We start from the raw sequence: 17,977 nt of genomic DNA on the forward strand, positions 1-17,977 counted from the left end.
GTCACTCCTATCATCCAACTTGAAGAGAGGGCTCTGGTTGTTGCCAGGATGAGCATGTTATGGGCTCCCCAAAACCCTAGGGGTTTTCCGATTTATGGGTACCAAGGGAAAGGTAACATTGTTATTGATTCCTTTGATTTTTCCTTTATTTTCGTTAAATGTCCCTCAACATCTTCCTATGTTTTGCAGCAGGATACAGTTTGATGAATGTGTTCGATCCTAAGGCCGGTGGTGCCATGGTTGTTGCTGCGTTGCCTGAAGGGAGGCCCGTGTGGGTTGACCAGATAAGAAATAATTTCTTGCACCCTACAGGCGAAAGCATGGCTACTTATGCCAACACTGTCTTAGGTGAAGATGATGGGGATGATATTGACGTTGATTCTGTTCCTACTCGGGGGGGGGGGGGGGAGGTCATCATCCTTTCGAGTGAAGGGTCTGATGAGTCGCATCAAGATCTAATCCATCGTTCCGCGCGTGCAGGTACACAACGAGGGACTGTTCATGAACCTGTTGCTGACGATGTTGAAACTCCTGCCGAGAATCCTCAGAGTGATACTGCTGAGCAATTAGAGACCTAGAAGAAAAGGAAGAAGGATAAGACTGAGGAGAAGAAGGCTGAGGAACCAGTGGCTGAGACACCTCGTAAGCGTCCTTCTACCTCCTCTTTCTTGGACTATGTTGTCGTATCTGACACGCTATTTGGATTAGACGCGGGAGCTAAGCGTTCTGTGCGTGATCCTGATGATGATGCCACCTTGACGGAGATAATGAAAAGGAAAAAAGCTCTTGAGGACAAGAAGAAAGAGCTTGATGCACAAAGAAAGAGTTTGATGCACAAAGGAAAAAAAAACCTCTTCAGTGTGTGTATGGTTTAATGTTTTTTGTCTGCTTTTCCTATTTGACAGGTCCGTCGCAACGCGTCTATTATTCTTCGTTTGACAAGTTCGTTCTAATGTGCGGGTCCTAAATTGACTTAGTTTTTTCTTTCTACGTTTTACATTTCGGTCTAATTTATTCGCATTAACATACCGCAACGGGTGTGCATGATTCAATGATTTTACATCCGTTTTTCGTTTAGAGTTATTTTTAATCTTTTTATTTATTTTATTTTATGAGCTCTTCTGTTGTTGGTGATGTGGCATTGGACTACTTGGCACGATTTTACACACGTGTTTAACCTATTAATTTTTTTACTAAAAACAATTTGTTTCAAGTTTACCCCTATACTTCCTTTACTTAGGCCATCCGTAGTCATAAGACCCTTTTGGGGGCGTTATGCGACATGTGGCATGCCGTGTCACCACTGGGCTTTATGGGGCGTTATGCAAGTTGAGGCCATAGTCATTAGGAGTGTTCAAAAAACTCGTGGCTCGCAGCTCGCTCGAAAAAAGCTTGAAGAAAGCTCGACTCAAAATTGGCTCGGTTGTAAACGAGCCAGCTCGGCTCGGCTCGGCTCGGTTTGTAAATGAGCCGAGCTCGAGCTTGGTTTGGCTCGACTCGTGAGCTGTCTCGATAAGGTTTACATCCTTCATTTTTTTTGTCCCACATCGCTTAGAAAACAAAAACTAAGGGAGTATCTCCCCTATAAAAGAAGGTAAAGACAATATACAATGTGAATTAACTATTTATACTTGCATATTTAAACATATGGTAAATTAAATGCCAATTATGGCTCTTAGTATATGAAGAAATTCATTTTTAAGGGCTTTTTAAGTAGTAAATTTTGTCGTTCTTTATTAGTTCAAGCCGAGCCGAGCTAGCTCGAATTCTAATCAAGTCAAGTTCGAGCCTCAAATCTCAGCTCGATTTGAAATTCGAGCTCGAGCCGAGCCGGCTCGAATCGAGTTCGAGCCGAGCTCGAGCTGTGTCTAGCTCGGCTCGACTCGGCTCGGCTCGTTTACAGCCATAGTAGTCATAAAGCCCCTTTATCATCATTACTCAATTATTTTAGTTTTCATTTTTTAATTAATTTCTAAGTTTTTTAAAATTAAAAATCATTGCATTAAATAAAAAACAATACATTGAAATTAAAAAAAAATGGTAAAGAAAAAAAAACGTTACACCTAAAAAGATAAATTTATTCTTCGTCTTCATTGTCGTTCTTTCTTTCTTCCTCTTCGTTTTCTCCAGCATCCAAACCTACGTCTTCAAAGTTCCAGTCTTCGAATTCCTCAACTTATTCTTCCTCGGAATCTTCTTCGTCGTCTGACGTGCTGTCGTGGTCACAATCAAATTTAATCCAAATACTACTAAACAGATAGTGGGTATCGAACACAGGGAGTTGTGGAATATGCGTTATTTGAAGGTTTATCTAAGTTAACTAAATTGAGCTAATTGCAAGAAAATAAAGTTCAAGAGTTGATTTGATTGATTTGAGTTTTAAAACTAAGATTACTAGTCTAATTGCAAAATGAAAGTATTGGTTGTAAACAAATTAGAGACAAATGACCATCTTTAGTTTCCGGTTTGCTTTGACGTTTATGCTTTCATTCCACTAGAAAGAACTACATAGACATAGTTCATGTATGATTAACTGCAGTGATGAAAGGGAACTAAGTACTTAGATTCCTAGAACGTGAGGTTGTTACCTGATGATCAATCAACCCTTACCCAAGCCTAATTATACCCATGACATCTCGATTGCCAACGGCACCATGAACGTACGGTTTCTAATTAGTTTAACATAAGAATCAACAAGTTACTAACAATCAATCACACACCATAACAAGCAATTCAATTAAGATAAAGATTGTTATTCTAGAAATAAGGAAATAAACATAAAGTTTCATGCAAACCTTCAACAACCAAAGATAGTCATAAAGTACTTAGCCACTCATGGCTTGAACAAACATTGTCAAACAAGTTTCAATCTTCAAAAACAATTCCAACATCAAAAACTAATGATTCAAGATTGTTCCAAGCTCCAAGTAGTCTCCAAATTGCTCCCAAAATCGTTCACAAGTGTTGTGTAACCGAAAACACATGATAGGACACCATAAATCATCTTGAAAGGGCCATTAAATGCAGAAGTTACAAATTGGGAATGGTCGGCGCCGTAAGCTACGCTAAGCGCCGTAACTTACGGAGGTCAAAAAGTCCGGAAAGTCAACTCTGTGCCGTAAGCTACGCTAGGTACCGTAGCTTACGGCACCCAACATTCCCTTACGGCTCCTGGAGACTGCCTTACGGCAGGTTTTTTTTATCAAATGTGAAGGGCCGTAATCTACGGCAGAGGCCGTAGGCTACGACACTGTATGTGTCTTTTTCTTCATTTCTTCATTAAAACTTGATTTCTTCACATCTTGATTATGCCAACTTCCCACATCCATCTAAGCTTCCTAAATCCCGCATTTCAAGCACTTTAGCACCTGTAACATCAAACATCTAGTGGTTACCAAATTCAAGCAATTAACCGTACAAAGTATGGGATTTTAATCTCTTTAAAGGCCTTAAGGGTTGTCCTACGGACCACCCGTCATCGTCACCGTTGTATCGCATTGGGCGAATCGCCCAAGCATGCTCAACCAAATCCGCCTTCAACGTGTTATGTATTTCCTTAGATCGCAATAGTTGAGCATTTGCGAGTCTCTCTTCCATTGTTGCTTGGGTTCCTTCGACTAAATCTCCCGGAATATAGTTTTGGCATATCGCTCTTCCATCATCCTCTATGATCATATTATGCAAAATGATGCAAGCATACATGGTCATTCATATTCTATCCTTATGCCACATGCGACACGGATTTCTAATAAAATGCCATCGTTGCTGTAGAACCCCAAAACACCTCTCGATATCCTTTCTCGAAGACTCTTGTAATTTTTTAAAATACTTTCTTTTCTCATCGAACGTTTCAGAAAACATTTTAACAATAATCGAATACTCTGGGTATATACCATCGCCCAAATAGTAGCCATGCTCGTAGTCGTTCCTGTTCGCATGAAAACTGGCCTTTGGTATAGTTCCAGAAATGTAGCTCTCTAATAATGGTGAAGCCTCTAACGTATTAATATCGTTAAAACACCCGGCTACACCAAAGAAGGCCGACCGAATCCAAAGGTCGTATGACGCAACAACTTGTAACACCAAAGTTGGCCCTTTTTGATCACCCCGTGTACGTTGACCTCGCCATGCAGTTGGACAATTATACCAACGCCATTGACAACAATCCAAGCTACCAATCAGGCCAGGTATTCCATGCTTTTCTAGATGCACCTCATATATTTGTTGAAGGTCGTTCCAAGTGGGATTTCTCAAATAACGTTTTCCATATAACTGGCATATACCTAAAATATAATTTAATATATAAAAGTTTTACTAGTAAGCTACTAAAAAAAGTAAATATATAAAAGTAAATAAATAAAAGTTAATAAAAAATACCATAGCAAAAATGTTCCAAGCAATCTCGAGTTGTTTTCTCCCCCATCTTCAAGTACTCGTCGTTGATGCCGTACGTGTTTTCGTAGGCTAATATGCGTAAGGCGGATGTGACCTTTTGAATTGAGGTGAAGCCTAAATATCCTCGCGTGTCCATTATTTGCATAAAGAAATCATACTTATCTTCCAAATCATTATTAATGCGCAAAAATAATCTTTGGCTCATCCGAAAACGCCGTCTAAAAACATTGGGTTCGTGAACCGGCGTCACATCAAAATAGTTTTTCATCAAACTCTCGTTCGTGGCTTCACGATCTCGCAAGATATAGGTGCGCCGCAAAATGGGTCGTGGAGGGGGGAGTAGGCCGAACGTGCTCAAATGCTTGTATCACAAGAGTACATGCACTCGTAACCGCTTCTTCCTCCTCCGCATCTTCTTCAGGTGAAAAAAATCTTCGGTAAATCTCGGTGAAGGAGTCTTCCGATAGGGAACCCATTTTTTTAATAGGTTGGGAGTAGATTCAACACTTTTTAAAAAATATATAGAGAAGGAGAGAATAATATACGATGAATTGTAAAAAAAAATGGAAGAGTTGGGAGTTATTTATAGAGTGAAATCAAAAAAGTTGATTGTTTTTTAAATTACGACCGTTCAACGGTCAAAAAATCAAATTAAACCAAACATGGCGCCGCTATGAAGGTCGCGCCCCACCCCTCTTTTTCCTTCATAACGCCCCGCGTGGTGGTGTTTGGCAGCGCCGTTGGGCGCTATGGCCACTCATACCGCCCCATTACAGGGGACTTAAAAAAACTATTTTTACATGCATATTTTTATGTACGTGTCGGTATGAATTCGATTTTCTCTATTCGATATAAACTTTTTCTGGAAATAAGTCAGATCAAATATAATATGCTTTTGTTTAAAAAAACATTTTTACGTCCATACTTATATGTACGTTTTGGTATAAATTCGAGTTGGTGTATGTTTCAACGTAAACTTTTTTTGGGAAAGGAGTGGGGTCAAATATAATATGCTTCCTTAATTATTATATGAATGTTTCGCAAATTTTGTTTCGAACCGAGTGGAGTCAAATTGTGTTTTCTTTTTTCCCTTAATTTCCAAAAGTTCTAATTAATCTCTTTCGATTATACATGTCAGTTTTTCTGTTATACCTGTTATGTTTTCTATGATATGTCGAAATAGACGTTTTCATATGGTTAACACATCACATAATGTTTGAACTAATTCATTCGATGTTTGCGATGTACCCGCACCACAATGCGCACAGGTTTTATTGCTAGTTTTAAGTTAAAAAGGTGTTGCTTGGAATCTTTGAGAGTAATATGTCTGCCTAAAAGAACTAATTCACAAATGCCTATTATGTTGAAGACATATTACGCATTTAGGAATCAGTTTTTCTTTTCCCTTTTCGCCAATTACTCCCAAATAGTATTAGGGGCGTTTGGTTCGTGGAATGTTTTGGAATTGGAATTTGTATAGGAATTAGAATTTGAAGGAATTGGATTTGGAATTTAAACATTCCAATTGGAATTGGAAATTGTTGGAATTGGAATCTCAATTCCATTTTTGTTGTGTTTGGTTGTCAAATGAATTGGAATCCATCACCCCGGCACCCACAACCACTAGTACGTGTCGTAAAGGTTCGGGTCAAAGCGGTTCGATTCGAAACGGTACGGGTCGAAACGGTACGGGTCAAAACGGACGCGTCGAAACGGTATAGGTCGAAACGTTACGGTTCAAAACCGTTTATAAAGGATTATTTTGTGTGTTTTGGTCTTATATGTGAGTCGACATGTATATATTAATGATAGTAAACCATTTTTATTTTCAGCCATATGAATGTTTGGCCATACATGAGCAGAGGATGTGACCAACTCCACTTTCGCCATCGAAACGTTACGGGTCGAAACTGTTCGCGTCGAAACGGTACGAGTCGAAACGGTTCGGATCGAAACCAGTATGGGTCAAAACGGTACGGGCTGAAACGGTGCGGGTCGAAACGGTCGAAGATTCCAATGAAATTACTTTAATTCCTTCACATATAGGAAGGATTTTGAATTCTTTAGTTAAAGGAATTTAAAGGAACTCATGCCTAATTCCAATTCCAATTCCATTGTCAACCAAACACATGAAGATTGGAATTGAGATTCCAATTCCATCAAATTCTGTGAACCAAACATCTTAACAGATGGAATTCAAATTCCAATTCCCTTAAATTCTATTGAATTCATGCGAACCAAACGCCCCCTTAATATCACCGTATTACGCCTTATGGTGTACTCAATTCCGAAGAATCAACATGTATTTCTCTGTATATGGTCCATTTGTTAACTATTAATTAGTGAAAAACCAAAACTCATGTCTTATAATACTTCTGACCAGTCAAATAACCTCTTAGTAATATCATTAAAATCTTCTAAACCCATAAATGTTCATTCATTCATAATAATAACTAGTTTTTTAATATCGCGCGTTGCGTCGAAACATAGCAAATCTATATACTATATAATAAAAGAAACCACTTTAGGGACACTTGTCATTATTCTAGACCATCCTTAATTGTAGATAATTATTATTTAATTTAAATTATTAAATATTAATTAAATTAAATTAATATAACTTAACTTCAAACCGTACTCATTTATCCAAATTTTATTTTCAAATTCAAATTTTTAGTTATAAGGAATACTAATTTAATAACAAAAATTAATTCTTACTGATAATCAATAATCTATACCAAAAATTCATACTAATGAGCAGGTATAGATAATTAAACCATCTACTTTTGGGTACAGTTCAAAATATCCATAGATTATAATCTTTCTTTTCGTATTCAATATCAATACCCAAAAATCCAGATCCATATACAAACAAAACATATTATCGTGCGTACTCTTTCTTATATACCATACTAGGTTAGAACCCCGTATATTACACGGGTTGAGAAAAATAAATATAGTTAACATATGATGCAAATTATAATATATGATGCAAAATGATAATAATACTAACAATAACAACAACAACAATAATAAAAGTATTTTATGTGGTTTGGTAGATAATTTCTAAGAAAACATTTATCACACTTCATGATAGCGTTAGGTTATAAACCGATTATCTTTTATGTAGTTTCATTTATGTAACATCCAGATATTAAAACTACATATTACTAATAATACATTTACCACGAAGGTAATAATAATAAAATCATAAATGAATTATTTAAGGTTCTTATAGATATAATTTTTTATTATTTAATATATAAAATTATGTTTACTCAACACGTGTACTAAATGAGGTTTTTAAAAATATATTGATTTTTTATTTAGTATATAAAGTTACATTTATTAAACCTGTGTAATACACGGGGTTCTAACCTAGTGATAATGTAAAACAAATGTAATTTGAAAATAAAGCATGTTGTTTAAAAAGTCAAACCATTAGAACGATTTAGTTTATCATCGTACTCTTTTATAATACCAAATAAATACTTTATTTTGAGTATAACCCCGTTTTTAATAAAACTTATAATAGAATGTCAGGGAAACAAATCAAGCACAACTACGTAATTAAATTTCGAGAAAAAAAGTTATAAACCTAACTTATTAAAGCAGTATCAAATTAATCGATAAATTAATATATGTTAAAAAAACAATTATTAAAAAAATAAAGAAAATATATGTTAAAAAAAGAAAAATATGTTATTAAAAGTAAATATAATAATAAACGATTTTATTATAATATATTAAATAATAAAATAATAAAAAACTATGTATTATAATAAAAATAAATTTACTATTCATCGTCCCTCGAAAACAATATATATATATATATACTAGGTCAGAACCCCGTGTATATTACACGGGTAGAATAAATGCAATTTATATATTAAATAAAAAATAATATATTTTTTAAAACCTCATTTATTATATGTGTTGAATAAATATGATTTTATATATTAAATAATAAAAAAATTATATCTTTAAAAACTTCGTGTATTATGCGGGTTAATTAAATGTAATTTTATATACCAAGCAATAAAAAGTTATATATTTAAAAAAAAAAACCTTGTGTATTCATGGGTGGAAGAAATATAACTTTATATACTAAATAATATAAAAGTTATATTTTAATAAAACTTTTGTATTGTACAGGTTGAATAAATCTAATTTTATATAGCAAAAAATAATAAAAAAGTTAATAAAACTTGTGTATTAAACGGGTTTATCTATTGTTAAAAAAAACGTTCTAAATCAAAATGGATTTTTTTATTATTTTCTAAATTACATTAATACTATTTTAAATTTTTGGTTTGATAATATCAAAGTTACATTTTAAAAAAACTCCGTGTATTTTACGGGTTAAATAAATCTAATATTATATAGCAAATAATAAAAAAAATTATATCTTTAAAAACCATTTGTATTACACGGATTTATCTATTGTTAAAAAAATATTTCTAAATCAAAATGGATTTTTTTTATTTTTTAAATTAGGTTAATACTATTTTAAATTTTTGGTTTGATCATATAAAAGTTATATTTTAAAAAAAATCCAAATTTTTATGTTCAAAATCATTTATCCAAGTGTAATATATCCTTTGAAAATCATTATTTCTTTTTCACAAACCGTAATTTCTCAATTAAAGTTTTGATTATCATCTGAATGATAAATGATGATGATAATAATAAACATTCATCATGTGATAACTGATTTTTTTTATTCATTAACGAATTCTAAATAAATAAATATATAATTTTACAACTCTTTTCACTTAAAGGAATTAAAATCAAATTTATGCCAATAATTTAGAGTTGATAAGATTTTTATGATTTTAATTTAATAATAATTATCTACAATTAAGAATGGTCTAGAATAATGACAAATGTCCATTAATTGGTTTCTTTTATTATATAGTATATATATATATATATATATATAATATAATATAATTGTTGTGTTAATATACAAAATTTCATATCATACCCTTTTTGAGTTTTTGACTCCACCCACTTAAAAACTTTACAATCATGCACAAAACTTTATAAAATAATATAATATTACACAAAATTAGCTTCTTTCTAATATCATAATAATATCAATGAAACAAGAATCTTGATTCCACCTCACTCCTTGTCACCCTCACACATCTTGCCATTTGGATACCTGAAATAAATCATATTCCACCCCATTCATCATCTTCTTCAAAACCCCCAAATTAGCAGAAATCAGACAATGTGGGTTCAGAAAACCATCAAGAACAGAAAAACCCTTGATTATTTTGCAAATTCTAAGTGGGCTTTCAATCTTTCTTCTCTCCGACGGTTTACGACGGTGCAACCGCCGGAGCTTCCGCCGTTTGACTACCAGCCGGTGGCGTACAATGGGCCCTCAGCCGATGAAGTGTTTGAGAAGAGAAAGAAGTATCTTGGCCCATCTCTGTTTCATTATTATCAGAAGCCAGTAATATTCTTTCTTTTGTTGTTAATAATTATTATGTGATTACATGCATGTACGTTCATATGTCATGTGTGTATATGTGTAGGGCCGGCTTAATCTTTTTCTTTTTGGGGGTTAAAAGTGGATTTTAAAATCGGGTGTTTTTCATAAATGAAAACTTGTTTTGCTTAGGATTTAGCAATTAACACATGGGAATATGATAACAAGCAATTTTTGTATATGGGTTCTAAAAAGCACAAGATAACACAATTTCAATAGGAAATTCGAGAGATTGAGAGCTCAAGGAGTTATGATTGTTTAGGAAGAAATATCAATCAAACATAGTCAAACCATAAAAGAATTAGGGGCTTTAAATATGGGCCCAAAGAACGCGCCGCTTGCGGTATGCGCATATAATGTATATATGTGTGGGCCCTCGCGGGAGGAGGGGGGGGGGGAGTGAAAGTGCGCTAATTAATTTTAATGTTATTTTACTAATTTCGCGAAAATAACGTTAAAAAGCGAGGGACGGTTAATTAATCATGCATCATGTGGTGGCATTGATGGCCGAAAGACAAGGGGATACATGCACTAATCGGCTTGTCTCAATTGCTGAGTGTTATGTACCTCATGTCCAAGGCTTGATGCAAAACTACTATCGAGTCGGGGTCTCACTGGAAGCAGTCTCTCTATTCCTACAGGGGTAGAGGTAAGGTTGTCTACATCTTACCCTCCCAGACCCTACCTTAGCTTTGCAATTGGTGGGATTTATTGAAGTATGATGATGATGAAATATGGGCCCAAAGCTTAAACATAATTTTAGTAGAAAATTCAAGAGATTAGGATCTAGGAGCAGAGGGAGTTGTGACTGAAGTAGAAGAATTGAATATTAATCAAAGGTAGTCAAACCGTAAAAAAAAATAGGGCTTTAAATTATGGTCCCAAGCTTCAGCTTATTTTTGTACCGTCAATCCCGGTATTTTAGAAGATCCTTAAAAATGCTGACTTTTTTTTTGCCTAAATGTTTATGTTTAAATTAGTTGAATGAATTTACCTAGGAAACTGTATTATGTGTATTTGAGAGGTTAAATTTGATGTTTGAAACTCCATATGTGTTCTTGCATTTGATTCAGTTGCAAAGATTTTTGTTGACTTTATTATTGGTCAACTGATGGTATTGTTTCACTATCATTGCAGCTCAATATAGTTGAAGGGAAGATGCAGTATTTGTTTGATGAAAACGGGAAGCGTTATCTTGATGCATTTGCCGGGATAGTTACAGTTTCTTGCGGTCACTGTCATCCTGAAATTTTGAGTGCTATTGAAGCACAAAACAAGCTTCTTCAGCATGCTACAACTATATATTTACACCATGCGATTGCTGATTTTGCAGAGGGGTTAGCTGCAAAAATGCCCGGAAATCTAAAGGTCGTTTCTATGTTTATAAATACACTTTTTTATGTCATTAGGTTCTATGTTACAAGCATAGTTGTTAATAGCAAATAGCGACAAATAGCGACAAGGGACCTATATGCTACATAGCGAATAGCGACCGCTATTTTATATATAGCGATACACTAGAAAAAGAATTTTGAAAATTTTTATATGTATGTTATATCAAAATACTTTGGTACATATGCTATTTTACATGTATATTTAACAAAAACCTATAAATCCAGCTATTTTATAGCTATATCTAATTGCTATTTACATAAATAAAAAACCCTAACTGTTGCTATTCACGCTATTGGGTCGCTATGACCCAAATAGCGCGCTGTAGCGGTCGCTATAGCCGCTGTTGACAACTATGGTTACAAGAACCTGCTGCTTAATATTTTTTAAAAATTTTATATTTATAATAATGTAAGATGTATGTAGCAGGTGGTGTATTTTGTGAATTCTGGAACTGAAGCAAATGAGCTGGCTATGCTGATGGCACGACTGTACAGTGGTAATCTTGGGATGGTTGCTTTGAGAAACGCTTATCATGGTGGAAGTGCTGCTACTATTGGACTCACAGCTTTGAACACGTGGAAGTACCCGATACCACAGGTGTTTCTACTCACTATATCTTCAAAAGCCTAGGTATTTAACTAAATGCCATGGGTATAAATGACAAATATGGATGGGTCGGGTAACGTGTCAAACTGGTTCGGGCCAAACAAGTATGCATTTTGATCTTAAAACATTTTGTGAATTTTATTAACTTCTGATGGGCCATATATGATTATGAAAACAATACTGTCTTTTGTCCCAATAATAAACTATTCTTTGGTGAATGTTTTATGATACTAGATACCGTAATTTTGACTCGTTCAACCTGTTTGCATTTCAACAAACAATTTTTAGCTTTACCCATTTGACCCATTAAAGAAAAGTTAAACCCAATTTTTACCCAAATCAGGCATTTTTAGCAAATGGGTCAAAATTCAGGTGTCCAGTTATTGGCTTATTTTAGCACAGTAGAAAGCCTTGCAATTATACACTTTTAGCGATTTTGTTTGCTTATTATTACTCTACTTATGGACTTAATTATTGCTTGTTTCGACTCCAAAATATTTAAATATTGCACAAACTCCGTTTATTTTTTATTTAAATTAAGCATGCATATTATGTGGAATTTTGAAGGGTGAAATTCATCATGTTGTAAACCCAAACCCCTACCGTGGAGTGTTCGGCTCTGATGCTAGTCTATATGCTCAAGATGTACAAGATCACATCGATCATGGCACGTCAGGACAAGTTGCTGGATTTATCTCTGAAACCATTCAGGTTACTTTTAAATTAAAATCGTGTTTTATATTTATGTCGAATTTTTAAGATTATTTGTCAAGTTAGAATCTTGATTCAACTTTAGGGAGTTGGCGGAGCGGTTGAACTGGCACCTGGATACTTGAAACTGGTATATGAAATGATACGTAAAGCGGGCGGTGTTTGCATTGCTGATGAAGTTCAAACCGGATTTGGTCGCACAGGAAGCCATTACTGGGGGTTTCAAACCCAAGATGTGATTCCTGATATCGTCACTATGGCTAAGGTAACATCTCATCATTCCTTCACTTCATTTATCATTCTCGCCATGTGTGTGCGCATGTGTCTGATTTCCTTCTTAACCATTTTTTTGGCATTGAAAAAGGTCCTGGGACAAGTTGGTTAACGGGTCAAATCGTGTTTATATCAAAACGGGTCGGGCCGGGTTAGCACAAATACTTTTTGCTCTCTTTCAAATTATACAATCATAAGCTGATACATGTCAAGCTCTTTTCTTTTTTTTTTCTTTTAAAGTTTCTTTGTCTTTTACTTTTACACTCTTAACTTTTCTATTTTGCATGTTTAGTCCCTCTACTTTAAGTTTTCAAATATACATGTTTAGTCCCTCTACTTTAATAAAGTTTTATACTTATTAGTTAACTTTTCTTATATACATGTTTGGTCCCTCTACTTTCGCTTTTGTAATATACATGTTTAGTCCCTCTACTATTATTCATTTTGATATTTCACCTTTTAGTATTTTTTCCTTGCTAATGTGACGAACCATACCGACTCACGCCATAGCACGCATGGTAAAAAACTAGTTTTTAATAAATAGTTAACATGTTATTTGGTTATTTTCTAAATTTTATGATACGCGCGTTTATTGGGTTACATTTTCTGATAATTATTAATTATACACAGGGAATCGGAAATGGTTTACCCTTAGGAGCTGTGGTTACAACACCCGAAATAGCACAAGTAATGGCTCAAAAGATACAGTTCAACACTTTCGGAGGCAACCCTGTGTGCTCGGCAGGTGGACTTGCGGTTCTCAAAGTTCTCGATAAAGAAAACCGTCAACAACATTGTGCTGATGTCGGTTCCCATTTAATCGGGCGACTGAGAAACCTTCAACAAAAATTTGACAGTAATTAATTTTTTCTTGAACTGAACATTTTGAAATTTTGTCTTGAAAAATCTTCAACATTATTATTGTTTCTTATGGATGTTCATATTGTTTTTTAGTTATCGGAGATGTGAGGGGGAGGGGGTTGATGGTTGGTATTGAGCTTGTGACTGATCGGAAAGAGAAGACACCTGCTAAAGCCGAAACTGCAGTTTTGTTTGAAAACCTACGAGGTATACAGAGACGTTTATTCATCTTCAAAATGGATGGGTGGAGTAACGGGTCAAAACGGGTTGGGTTGACGAAAAACACTTTTTGTTGAAGTTTTAAACTTTTTGTAAACAAATTGTGTGTCAAGTACCATCGCAAATGTTATTTTTTAAGTTATAATCCAATTTTTTTAATAAAATGATTTAGGTGGTTTTAATCACTTGGTGATTTTACACATGTTTGGCCCATTTCCCTTAAAGCTATTTTTTATACCTTTTGGACCCGTTACAAATAAAATAATTTTTATGTACTCATTTTTATTACGTGTGCGGGTGTAAATTTCTCCCTCTAATTGTGGCATTGTCATAATCGTAGTGCTAGGCGTTTTGGTTGGCAAAGGCGGTTTACATGGAAATGTTTTCAGAATAAAACCTCCTATGTGCTTCAACAAAGATGATGCAGGTACCCCCCCCCCCCCCCCCTTCCATCTTATGTGTCATCATCTAAACATATATCATCATAGGTCACATATATCTACAACACAAAAAAACAACAATGTACAGGTCGTGAACACACATACACGTACTTATAATTTGTATTCTTGTATATGCAGATTTTCTTGTTGACGCGTTGGACTATTCAATGTCAAAATTGTAAGATTGTGTTATAGGTTATCTGGTCCCTTGGTAAGAAGCCCGGGTCATGTGATCGTCATGCCAAGTGCTAGGTTTTGAAACCTTTGGGGTTCTTTTCGGTTGGTGTGTCCGACATAGCTAGTTAATATCCCGCTTTTAGGGTTGTGTTGCATGTCATATTTGTGTTTTTTTCACTTGAAACCAGAAATAAACTTTGGGTACAATAAACCTTTGGGTATTATCCGAGAAATTTATGGTCAGTTGACTTTTAATGTCATATGTAACACGTAAAAAAATTCAGGCCAGTTGACCCGGTACCACATAACCTAGGTCCGCACCTGTTTAGAGGTTAGTCCCGACCCTTTAGGATGTTATATGTAATGTTAAATTTGGTAATTTTGACCCGTTTATTTAGTTATCGACAATCAAACGAGTTATGATTTAGCTTTTAACGAGTCAAATTGATTAAATCAATAAATTTATACATGTTCAGAATTAGTCTATTTAGAAGAGTGACTAGTTTAATAATAATTAATAAAGATAATTTTTATTATTTTTAAGAGATTTAGAGAAAACCACTGATTTTCTAGCAGTAAAATCATTGGATACAGTCAAACAGAGTGTGACAACCACGTTTATTAGAAAGCTATAAACTTGAGTGGTCGGTAAAAATAAAAAAAAATAAAAAAGTACTCAAAAAATCTAAACATGAAATCATAATTTAATCATAAACACACAAATAATTACCGATTATTGTTTTATAATTAATTTTGATTTTTTTAGTCTAAAGACATAAGTCATTCTCCCTTTGATATACAAGCGTATAGATCTCGTATACGGACATATAGCATGTTATGTATCAAAAGGTTAGAGGGGCTGGTTCGGGTGGTCACTGTACACTGAGGTTGGTTTATGTCCTTATGGTGGTGGTCGGTATGGTGTTCAGTTTAGATTACGATTACCGTAACCAGGTTTTCTTGCCAGAATTAGAGATGAGGATTATAAGGTGATATATGAGGGATGTGTGTAGAAGATGGGATGATGAAGACGGTTGTTCGGAGTTTTATATATAGTGAAAGAGTGAAGGTTCTAGTTAGTGCAAATTGGCAAATGGGTATGGAATGTGCAGATGCATTTTCAGAAAGTGTTTAATATCTTCCTATCAAAGTCTTATTATCTTTATAAATATATGAATACATGCTTCCATATAATTGGTTCTCAGTCACTCAATATCCCACATGCAATTATCATTTTCTTATAAGTTGGTGATTTGTCCGAATAATACATATATGTAAACCCAATCCTTTTCTTATAAGTTGCTGATTTGTCCGGATAATACATATATGTAAACCTACATGTGAATTATTATTATTATTATTATTTTTTTTGAAAGGAGAACTTTATTAGAAACGGGGCGCGCCCTCAAAGCAAGGACCGGCCCAAGAAGACCATTACATCATATACAAAGGAAAAACGACCCAATCTTTCCAAACTATATCTTTAAACCGAGATCTACTTTAAGCCACAAAAAAGAAATAGATTTAATATTAGCCGCCACGTCCAAGACCTTCGGCTCTTTACCTCCGAACAATTTCTCATTTCGCATCTTCCAAATCATCCACATTGTAACCATCACAATTCCGGATATAATCTTCTTGCCCGCGGTCCCGCAAAACAAATTACTCCTTATCTGCAGCAAATCGGTGACATGAAAAGCGAAGACCGGATCAATCTTGCACCACTGACCTATGTATGACCAAACTCCAAAAGAGAACCCGCAGCCCGTGAACAAATGTTCAGCAGACTCCGCATTGCATAACACACACCTCAAATCCGGAACGTAAATGTTTCTTCTACTTAGCGCCAATCTAGTCGGGATCCGCTCCATCTCGACTCTCTATATAAAAATCTTAACTTTCAGAGGAAGCCATGAAATCCACTTCATAACAAACTGCCTTTGATTACCTCTTTCTTTGATTATATGTTTCTTACAATCGGCTACCGAGAATTCGCCATTTGAATTTCCTTCCCGTCTCCATTTATCATCACAGTGTTAGTTAAATAAACTGTATTTAGCAAATCAAACATATCCAGAAGCTGCTGCATCGCCGCATCATCTTGAGGTGACCGGTTTCATGTTAGTTGGTTATTCCAAAAACCATCTAACATCTCCTGCACGCTGATCTTTTTTCACGCAGCTATGGCGTATAGTATCAGCCATTTATCTTTCAACAAAACATTCCCACTCCAATAATCAAGCCAAAATCTAATTCTTCTTCCATTACCTACATGTGAATTATTTACTCGTGTAAACGCATCAGATTTTTAGAAAAACAACTTATATTATTATCTTATTTATTTTTGGTATATGTGTTTTTGGATTATTTCACTAATACCTTTGTCAAAACATATGATGAAAATAGGCAGCTTGCTTACAAGACCACAAAAAAGTAGTAGTAGTAGGATGTGTTAATTGAATTAGCTTGAGCTCCATTAGACAAAGTGGCAAAAAAATATAAAAGAACGGATTGGCGAAAGGAGGATGTACAATGAGTTTCTCGCCAGTATAAAATGACGGTGAAACTTCTACATTTATAACATAGATAACCGAGAAAAAGATACAAAAAAAGATTGATTTAGAGATGGGAGCTACTAAATGCACCCCACCTCCTGTTTTACTAGTTACACCCGTCTCCTCTCACATACTTACGTGCGGGGCCTGTAACTTTTTATCTCACAAGAAGGAGGGGGGGTGCATTTAGATCAAGCCCTAGAGATATGAAGTATTGTCCAGGTGATTCGATCACTAGAAATGTATCTTACCAAATTAAACTACCGCTGTAAAATCATGTTATCAAGACAATGAGGACCCATGAGAGCACATCGTCGACTAAGATGTTAGAAAAAAAATCCTTGTTATATAAGGTACAAGGAATATTTGATCAAGTGAAAGATCATGCTTATATTGAAGCAATTTAGAAGACCAAACACATGTGGTAACAATTTTAGGTCGAGATCAAGAAACCTAATAACATGACATGCCAATGGCATCGTGAGCTTAGACATATTTTAAGAATATCTACCATATGATGAATTTTTTAAATAAAAATAATATTGATATAGCCATAGACCAAACATTCCAACAGCATACTATTTATCATTCAAATAATAAAAATAGAGTTAAATGCCATTTTAGTCCCTGTGATTTGGGTTATTTCTCGGTTTATTTCAAAAGTTTCATTTTTTGCATGCGGATCCAAAAAATTTTCACCGTTGCCATTTTAGTCCATTGGGTTAATTTCATCAATTTTTTTCTGTTAACGAGAAGAACAATTCAGTCATTTTATATGTAATTATGTTAACTACAAGGGTAATTCGACCATATAAAATGACCGAATTGTCCTTCTCGTTAACATA

General features: G+C 34.7%; 2 protein-coding genes across 2 annotated transcripts; one reads left to right on the forward strand and one right to left on the reverse strand.

The window, feature by feature from the left end:
• Positions 1 to 9,500: 9,500 nt before the first annotated feature.
• LOC110910958 (alanine--glyoxylate aminotransferase 2 homolog 1, mitochondrial) lies at positions 9,501 to 14,865 on the forward strand. The gene is made up of 9 exons (XM_022155532.2): positions 9,501 to 9,859; positions 11,033 to 11,263; positions 11,717 to 11,887; positions 12,464 to 12,607; positions 12,693 to 12,872; positions 13,511 to 13,736; positions 13,835 to 13,948; positions 14,301 to 14,387; positions 14,539 to 14,865. Exons 1-9 carry the CDS (start codon positions 9,632 to 9,634, stop codon positions 14,580 to 14,582), a joined length of 1,425 nt encoding a protein of 474 aa, XP_022011224.1. The 5' UTR covers positions 9,501 to 9,631; the 3' UTR covers positions 14,583 to 14,865.
• Positions 14,866 to 16,052: 1,187 nt separating this feature from the next.
• On the reverse strand, positions 16,053 to 16,448 carry LOC110913378. The gene has a single exon (XM_022158215.1). It carries the CDS (start codon positions 16,446 to 16,448, stop codon positions 16,053 to 16,055), a length of 396 nt encoding a protein of 131 aa, XP_022013907.1.
• Between the last annotated feature and the right edge of the window lie 1,529 nt (positions 16,449 to 17,977).

The sequence above is a fragment of the Helianthus annuus genome, chromosome 15, assembly GCF_002127325.2.
Source record: "Helianthus annuus cultivar XRQ/B chromosome 15, HanXRQr2.0-SUNRISE, whole genome shotgun sequence".
NCBI lineage: Eukaryota > Viridiplantae > Streptophyta > Magnoliopsida > Asterales > Asteraceae > Helianthus > Helianthus annuus.

Bases quoted from the DNA above. Each gene is read 5' to 3' on its own strand.
- LOC110910958 (XM_022155532.2), top strand. From the start codon at position 9,632: ATGTGGGTTCAGAAAACCATCAAGAACAGAAAAACCCTTGATTATTTT. The intron at 12,873-13,510 runs GTAACATCTCAT...AATTATACACAG, and splicing joins ATATCGTCACTATGGCTAAG to GGAATCGGAAATGGTTTACC. The intron at 13,949-14,300 runs GTATACAGAGAC...TCATAATCGTAG, and splicing joins TTTGTTTGAAAACCTACGAG to TGCTAGGCGTTTTGGTTGGC.
- LOC110913378 (XM_022158215.1), bottom strand. From the start codon at position 16,448: ATGGAGCGGATCCCGACTAGATTGGCGCTAAGTAGAAGAAACATTTAC.